Consider the following 9429-nt stretch of genomic DNA (forward strand, 5'->3'; position numbering starts at 1 on the left):
GGCTGGTCGCGAATACCTGACCTCATGATCCATCCACCTCGACCTCCCAAAGCGCTGAGATTACAGACATGACCAGCTGAAAAATTCATTCTTAATACACACAATGGAATAAAAGTCAGCCATAAAAATGAATGAAATCCTGTCACTGGCAGCAACATGGTGAGCCTGAGGGACATTACGTTAAGTGAAATAAGCCAGGTACAGAAAAAAAAAATACTGAATGTTCTCACTCATACATGGAAGCTTAAAAAAATTGATCTCATAGAAGTAGAATAGAACAGTGGTTACTAGAAACTGAAGGGTAGGGAGGAGAGGTATAAAGAGAAGTTGATTAATGAATACAAGGTTATGGCTAGATAGGAGGAATAAATTCTAGTGTTCTATAGCAATGTAGGCTGCCTATAATTAGCAATAATTTATTGTATATTTTCAAATAGCTATAAGAGAGGATTTGGAATGTTCTCAACACTATGAAATGATAAAATGCTGAAAGTGATAGATATGCTAATTACCCTTATTTTATCATTACATATCATATATGTGCATTAAAGTGCCACACTGTACTCCATAAATATGTGCAAGTATTATGTGTCAAATAATTTTAAAAGTAGATAACAATCTTCCTTCTGGAAGAGGCTCAAGAAATATTGATAACTTTTTTAGCCATCAAAGAGGTTTTCTACATGTTTCAAATTTGTATTAAGCATACTTAATATCAACCTTTGTCATATGTGATAACATCCTTTATGTATTTTATGAGATCCTGATTTTTAAAATGCCTATTTCTATATATTTCCTGCATAATATAATAATGACCAAAAATTTATATGATTGTGCCACTTAAGTGCATTATGGGAAACTAAGTTACTAAACACAGTGCAAGAAAGAAATGATTCATGAAATGAAAACTGGTTGAATATCACAAGAATATTTGTTTATATGTGTATAGACTGAACACACAGAGCTTCTTGTTTCTATTTGACCTACTTGATTTCTAACACCACATAAATGTTAAACCTCTTATTGCTGAGACTAATTATAATTTAGTGAAACAAAATCCAGGACTTTTTACTCCTTTATTAATGGCATTTATAAAATTGGATCTTCCAGAAAACAAAAGCAGCATAATAAAAATGTAGTTTTATTAGTTACAATAAAAAAGTGAGTCATATTACACATAAAATATTAACCCCTTGTTTGGTGCCACTTATTGAAACTCAACAATAAACTTTATTTAAATTTTATTTCAAATTATAAGACAATTATTCAGTATTGAGATTAAAGAGCACCATGCCCAGTACCAAAGTTTCTGGATTGAAAAACTCTTCTCAACTCTTTAGGTTCTCACCCCAGAGTAAGTGATATAAATTCTCTGGACCTCAGTTTCCTCTTTTGAAAAATGGAACTAACTGTAGCATTATATATCACAAATTTCCTGTAAGGATTAAATGAGTTAATACATGGATAATGTATACGACAAAAACAGGAAAACAGTACTAACTAAATGTTTGCTATTAGCTATTATTACAGATTGTATTTAAGATCACAGAAAATACTATTTTCTAAAGCATTTGTATTTTGCTTTAAAATTGAACCTGTCCTAAAAGAATTAGAGTAAACTGTTAGCAGAAAATGTAGTTTTGCCATTTCAGACTTTGGTGAATTATTCATTTGTTAATCTGGTTAATCGAGCTGGAAGCACAGTTCTGTTTTTTTATGAGTACGTTGTGTCCTTCAAGTTACCTGACTTAAATATTCTAATCCAGGTGGGCAGTTTAATGGAGTCGGTGGTGCTGGCATCCATGGTACCCCTGCAGCTCCACCTGGCTGATTATACACTGGCTGATTTGGGACAGGAAAGCCAGCTGGCCCAGGACCTGGATGGCCAGCTGGTGGGGGTGGGTAGCCGACCTGGGGCCCAGGGTAGCCAGCATATCCTGGAGGTCCTGAAATACAAAAAAGTGAAATGATATATAACTGCACCAAAAATGGAATCATCAAGCGTTTTACGGTTAACCCATCTATCTATATGTTGACATTTCAGCATAGAAATCTGTATCTGTGATGTTCAAGATATGCTTTTATCTTTCTGAGAATTTTCAATGAAATGTCTGTGGTTGCACAACCATTTTCTATTTTGGGTTAGTAGGCTGTAAATAGCCTCACCCTTACCATTCAAAACTCAAATGGAAAATATGCTTTAATATCTGAGAAAAATCAAAGTAAATAACCACAATCTAGAGTCACCTGCATAAAGATTCCAGCAAGCCTTCAAGAGAAAGAGACATGGCATTAGGTAGATGGCCCAAAATAATGGCTTTGAGTCAGCATTTCTAGGGCCAAAGTATCCTACGAAAAATGATAATTCTGAAATTCTAGCAAATGACTTATATATGTGTAGAACTGGGGGGTAGTTTTGCCCCCCTCTTCCAGGGATATTTGACAAGATCTGCAGACTTTTTTGGGGGTCACAACTGGAGAGGAAGATAATACTGCATCTGGTGGTAGAGGCCAGGGCTTGCGGCTACACATCTTAAAAGGCCCAGAACAGCTCCCTAAAAATGAAGAATTGTCTAGCCCCAAATACTATAGTGCCACTGTTGAGATATGAAGGTGAAAGCATGTCATTTCTTTTAGGACATTCCAGATACCTGCTTTGGTTAACCCTTTGCCTTATGTTTTAATCCATAGTGTATTGCTTTCCTAAGCCTTCCTCGTTAAAATAAAATTTCATTATAATATTTACGTTAGAAATTTAAATTTCACAATTTAACATTCTTTGGTCTTTGGAAAATATAATTTGAGAAACAAGGACGACAACTGTAAGATTCAGAAATTTAATAAGTGTAAGTGCACTTTATATTCTCTGTGAATGTGTGATCACAATGAAGCTTTATGTACTTATTTTTATGGTCCACAAAGTAGCAATTTTATAGTAGTGGAATATAATTTCAAAGGACTGTGCTTCTCAATATTGTAACATTAATGCCTATGCAAAATGTAATACTTAGAATAGGAAATTTATAAATTCTTTTAAATGAAACATTTATGACAAAATTCATTTGCCTTTAAAAAATAAGGCTTAGAAAAACAGATTAAACATCACAATGCATTGTAAATATCGCTTTTATAATTTATTCCTTCTATGATGAATGAATATTTACAAGTGATCCATAATGTAATTGGCTGTGTTGAAGAATATGAGGAGACAACTCTCGAGGTATCCTGCTGTCAGAGAGCTCACAGTCAAACTCTGGGAGAAAGAAAAGACATTTAAAACAAAAAAAAATTTCATATGGATGTGATGGAGAGAATGTATGTGGAGGAGGGCAGGGCATGAGGCAGTTACTGTAGGTAAATATAATTTACATCAAGATCTAAAAGATGAAGAGATAAAAGCTTTATACGAAGATCTAGTGAGAAATGCTTTAGGAGGAAAGAAAGGCAAATAGAATACCTCTGACTTTGTAATGAATTTGACATGCTTGTAAAAGAGAGAGGAATGTCACAAGAAAGAAAATGACTAGAAATGGCTGTTGGCAAAGCAATAGGAAGCTGTTCATCTAAGGAGGCCCTTAGTAAGGAGTCTGGCTTTTGTTCCAGTTATGATAAGCTCATACTGGAGGATTTTAAGCAGAAGAATGAGTTCCATGGTCTTATTTATATCTTACAAAATTTTCAGGAGTACAAAAGCATTGGAATTTACAATGGAAAACACAGATGCAATCCCTGCCCATCATTGTTTAATGGGAGAGACAACTTTATATCCCCATTTATTCTAGGGAGCTATAATGCCAGTGTAATTAATTTATTAATTAGAATCGGAGACAAATGCTTTCAAGTAAGAGACCACAGTTCTATCACTAGAGATGCCGAAGGTCGTTATTGAGATGGGAAGAGAAAAGGGGAAGGAGTACAACAGCTGCCCTGAGGGGTCACCTTTATGCTGAAATCTGAAGGATGCATAGGAGTTCAGGAGGCCAGAGTCACAGAAAGAACATTTCAGAGCAGAGTTCTGGGACAGTAACAGACACAGGCCTTTAAAAATCTGAAAAATAGCCAGTCTAGCTGAGCAGTAGTGAGCCAGGCTAAAGAGGAAGCTAAAGAGAGATCAGGAAAAAGGTCATCTTGGGTCTAGTGTTAGCCTTTATCCTAAAAGTAATAGGACACTAATAAAATAGGAGCTAAACACGCTCTGTAATATGAGCAGATTCACATTTTTAAAGATCACTGGCATCAGCGCAGAAACCAGACCATAGGCAGACCAGTGGGGATGTGGAAATGTGATTTAATTTCTTTTTTTTTTGGTTGGCGGCGGGTGGGGGGATGTGATTTAATTTCTTACATTTATAACGTCATCATAACTTTCCCCAGACTATGAAAATATGATTGATTACTCCTTAAATCAATGAATTAAGCGCAAAGAATTACCTTAAATTTGAGTACTAGTATAATTTATGTAAAGACTAATTGATTTTTAAAATATTTTAAATATGTTAGCAAATACTTGTCATTTATTATTTGCAAGCATTGTTCTCAGTGTTTTACACATACTTTCATTTACTCCACAGAGCAAGCAAAATTGAAAATAACACCCTCATTTATAGATAAGAACATTGAGGCTTCAGGGTACTGCAGCTTGTTTAAGACTACCATATAACTATTAGTACAGAAGGCAGAACTGGTTTACCAGCACATTTACCTATACAAATTTTTATTTTTTAAAAGCAGGCAGGGCTGGGTGTGGTAGCTCACTCCTACAATCTCAGCATTTTGAGAGGCCAAGGCGGTTGAATCACAAGGTCAAAATCAGCCGGACCAACATGGTGAAACCCGTTTCTACTAAAAAAGATACAAAAATTAGCCAGGCATGTTGGCACATGCCTGTAATCCCAGCTACTTGAGAGGCTGAGGCAGGAGAATTGCTTGAACCTGGGAAGTAGAGGTTGCAGAGATCCCACCATTGCACTCCAGCCTGGGCAACAGAGCAAGACTGTCTCAAAAAAAAAAAAAAAAAGCAGGCAGAACTTGAAGCCTGATCCAAATTGCCTATGCCTCAGCTTTCCCACATACATAATGGGGATAATTAATAATATCTACCTCATAAGAGTATTCTGAGAATTAAATGTATTAATCCCTATTAACTCCACATTTAAAACAATGACTAAAGCACAGTAAGCTCTCAATTTTAAATTATCCTACTGTTAGCATCATTGTTATCTTAATACCTGTGCTATATATAATCTTGGACTTGAAAAACAAAATCAAGCTGTATGCCTCTCTCTCTATATATATATATATGCAAACTCTTCGGTCTGATTATATCCAAACTGTATTATTTATGTATATCTACTTTTAATTAGTGATTAGGTGGATTACACCATTCTCTTAAGTGCCTTGGATGAATATTATAGACTTGCTATTGATTTTCCAAACACCAGCTCTATAAGAATTTATAGCAGAGGTTCTCAATCCTGGCTTCACATTAGAATCACTTGGGGAGTCAAAAAATTACCATTCCTTGAGTCCCACCACCAGAAGTTCTGATTTAATCTTTCTGGAATAGCACCCTGCCACTGGTATTTTTAAGTGCTTCTGGGTGAAACTTCAGCGCAGCCATGGTTGTGAGCCACCACCTTAGAGTCTTTGAGCTTATCTAGCACATATTCTTTTAGTTGCAAACATCTGGATGAAATCTGGGACCCACAGGGAGGTTTCTTGCTAGGCAGTTAAACACGACATTCAGCTCCTAAGCACATTTGTTTACTCAGAGAAGAAAACACAATTGGTACACCCTTTCATCCAAACCACATTCCCTTTGATCCTAAATTCCCACGATGCTCTTTCAAGATGTGGATAGCCTGCCTACTTATAAATCTGGCCATGCCATGGACTTTGCTATTTTTAAAGTTCTAGTAGTTTTGATAACTGCATTTGTCTACATGAAAATCTCTGAATTATTTCAAGTATTGGTTAAAAAGAAAAAAATGTACTCAATTATGTATGTAGTGAAATGATACAATTACTTTTCTTAGAAATACAAGGATGAATCAGCATATATACAAAAATAAAGATTTCATATATATTATAAAATTAAAATGATAATTAGTCCCAGGTAACTGAATTTCTTTTAAGACCTTTCAAGCAGTCTTACTGTTTTGATATGACTCTCACTGAACATTTTCCAAGCTACTACATGGCTCAATTTATCAGGAATAAATTTCCTAAATGTGATTAAATGATCATAATTTTCAGAACAGATGGAGAATCAATAAAATATTTAACTTAACATTTGTAGTTAGAGATGTACAATCTTGTATTTCATTTGCTAAATGTAAACATAATACTGTTTTTACTAGCTTTCTTTATACCTTTACTGTCCTCTATAAGTAAAAATTACTTCTAAGGAAAATGTATAGGCAAATAAAAATAATCAAGAACAGTGAGACTACCAAAATTTCATCAATATAATATTTTAAAAAGAAAGACTAAAATAAAAACACATGCACAATTTTCTCTCTCTCTGGAATATTAATTGACTAATTTTACTTTTTCTTCTTTAATCAACTACTTTACCTTGGAATGCTGTTGGTGGATACTGAGGCGGATACCCAATTGGCATGTTTGTTTCTGGGTGAGAATCATTCATCTGTGTGTCTGCAATTTAAGGAGAGGTAAATATATGTCTGATTAAATACAATACATATTAGAAAGAAACAATGTATTATACTTAGATAATTTTCACTTGTGTGGTCTTATGCTGTATTGAAATAGGGAAAGTAAAATTTTCACTTAACATAAGCTGTGCCTGTTATCAGAGCTGATTTGCAATTAGCAAATTTGTTTAAGATAAATTCTTTTTTTAGATAAAATGAGACAGCTAAGTTACTGGGGCTGAATTACTAGTTTTTGAAACATGCCTGATTAATGTTCAGTTCCATGTTTTGTTAGTATTAGAATAAAGACAGCTTTAAAATTACATATAGACTATGAAGAAAGAGATAAATGAAATTGATGGATGTGAGGGTGGTAAAATTATGGATGGTTTTAAAGGTACCTATCATCACTGCTATAAGAATTATTATTTTAAATATTTAAAATAATGAATACACTTCAGTATTTAATGATATATTTTATGCTTACTCCAATAAAGTTGAGCCATATGAAATTTCCCAAATATAACTGTTTTTGACCCAGAAAAGCCATAATGTTTAATTACACTACACTAACATATTCAACATTGTTATTTGCTAATAAGGCTTGAATAACCTTAATATATGCACAAATGGTTTAATCTCCTAATTATTAAGATTCAAGTCTATCTATTCATTCACTTACCTACCCAGCCAGTCTCTAAATATCTGCTGAGCATCTCCTGTGTCACCCTTGAATTAGGCTTTGGGGCTACAGTGGCTCTGCTTTCATATAGCTTAAGGTGTAGTAGACACTACACTTATCTCCTTATCTATTTTCTTATGAATTACTAACTGTAAATTCACAATCTTTTGTTTTTGAATCATGGTGATCTGGCATTAATATAGAAGAATATATAGGTCAAACTTCCACTGTAACACATTTTTTTTTGCTTTGTGTGACTATTATGAACTTTCAAAGACCACTCAGCTTGTTAATCATATGGTTTTATCAGGAGGATTGGATTGTGTCCCCCACTTCCCCCTGCTCTGGCCTTTTTCCTTCATGATTGGCTTCATCATGACTTCAGCAGAATGCAGTCAATGGTGATTGTGTACATTCAGGCAAAAAAAAAGCCTCTCCTACTCATTCAAGACCAGCTTGGCCAACATAGTGAAACCCTGTCTCTACTAAAAATACAAAAATTAGACCCCGGCATGGTGGCATATGCCTGTAGTCCCTGCTACCCAGGAGGCTAAGGCAGGAGAATCACTTGAACCCAGGAGGTGGAGGTTGTGGTGAGCCGAGATTGTGCCCCTGCACTCCAGCCTGGGCAACAAAGAGAGACTCCATCTAAAAAAAAAAGAGAAACCCCTCTCTTACTCAAATGAGGACTTTTTCACTGGACTAACATTGCAGCATACCCTGTGATTTCTGAGTTGTCACACATCTCTGAAATTCTTCATCATTCTATCCCAACCATTCTCTTCTATTTCTCCGCATTAAATGACTGACCTCACTCCCTAGTTATCCAGCTAATAAGGCCTTGCCTTCAGCCCCTACTCCTAACTTGAGTTGGAAACAATAGCATCAGACTCAGAATAGATTTCAAGAAAACACTTTGCAAGCCTGAAGTAAAGATCTACCCCTGACAGGTACATCACATTGTGATACCTCTTAATAAGCAACATTGTTTGAATTCTAGGACATAGAACACACACACATACACATATCCAGGAGCAGACAGATTCAAGAAATCATGAGCTCATAATCTCTGGGCTTTTGGTGCCAAAGCAATGATTCTGATTTCAGGAATTCCAGGGGGAATTTATACAAGGAGAATAAGTGAATGGGCAGAGGTGTTCAAGTAGAACAAAGAGCATGTTAATTATGGTTTGATTTTTGCATTAAATGCAACTTAAAATAGCTTATAAAAAATACAAGTCTATCACATTGTCTTAAAGATATTTTATTTTTAATGTCTACCTGTATGTATATTTACATATATGCACATTAATTCATACACATATACACATTTTATTTCTATTTATGCAAATATATGCATACATGCCTACAGTTATATATACAAAACTGAAGAGTTAAAAGGTGACTATGACCATGACCAGATACATTTTTCTAAATTGAGTGGAATCAACTTAAAGCTTGTGGCAAATAAAACAGTGTAATTCTATATAAATTTACATTTTATAAGCTTTGAGTTTTGTAAGTAAAAAGAAAACTTTAAAAGTTCACATGGGAAAAGCAAGGGGCCTAGTCCTGGAGATTATTTAATATATCTAATAAAGACTGACACTATAGTGACAGATAAATCATTTTGTTACCTCAACAAAGATAAAAGAGAGAATAAAGAAAAGCATTTCAGAAAAACAGGATTTAATTTTTGAATTTAATTTTTCCTATGTAGTGGGAATTTTGAACAATTTCCTTATGTAGTGGTGTCCCTCTTCAGAACTTTCATATCTTAATAAGACAAAGTCTTTTATTACTTGCTTGATAAATATCCATCTTACTTAGAATTTTCTTGAGAGAAAAAAAGCCAGAACATAATGATTATTATTTATTTAAACGTACACATATGTGTATGTAATGAAATATACATTGAAATATGTATCTGAGAGTTTATTACAATGAACTGAAATCTTATTATCTGTTAATTAGTATGACTTAAATAATCTTTATACATATAAAATACACAGAGAAAAAATATTGTTCTGGTTTGAATATACTATATGTTATAGAATATATTTCCCAATAAATGTAAAATTTCTTAGCTCT

At 34.2% G+C, this 9429-nt stretch overlaps 1 protein-coding gene across 2 annotated transcripts in view; it reads right to left on the reverse strand.

Annotated features, from left to right (window-relative positions):
- The window catches only part of LOC108300854 (phospholipid scramblase 1), a 28245-nt gene that overhangs the window by 10424 nt on the left and 8392 nt on the right, over positions 1-9429 (reverse strand). The window contains exons 3-4 of one of the 2 annotated variants that reach the window (XM_037736842.1): positions 6577-6657; positions 1744-1946 (exon numbers count right to left, since the gene is read on the reverse strand). In XM_037736842.1, coding sequence (XP_037592770.1) covers positions 1744-1946; positions 6577-6657 — 284 coding nt within the window. The remainder of the gene's footprint in view (positions 1-1743; positions 1947-6576; positions 6658-9429) is intronic. The other variant, XM_037736843.1, reaches the window with a different exon arrangement.

Source organism: Cebus imitator, unplaced genomic scaffold (assembly GCF_001604975.1).
Source record: "Cebus imitator isolate Cc_AM_T3 unplaced genomic scaffold, Cebus_imitator-1.0 Scaffold30, whole genome shotgun sequence".
Classification (NCBI taxonomy): domain Eukaryota; kingdom Metazoa; phylum Chordata; class Mammalia; order Primates; family Cebidae; genus Cebus; species Cebus imitator.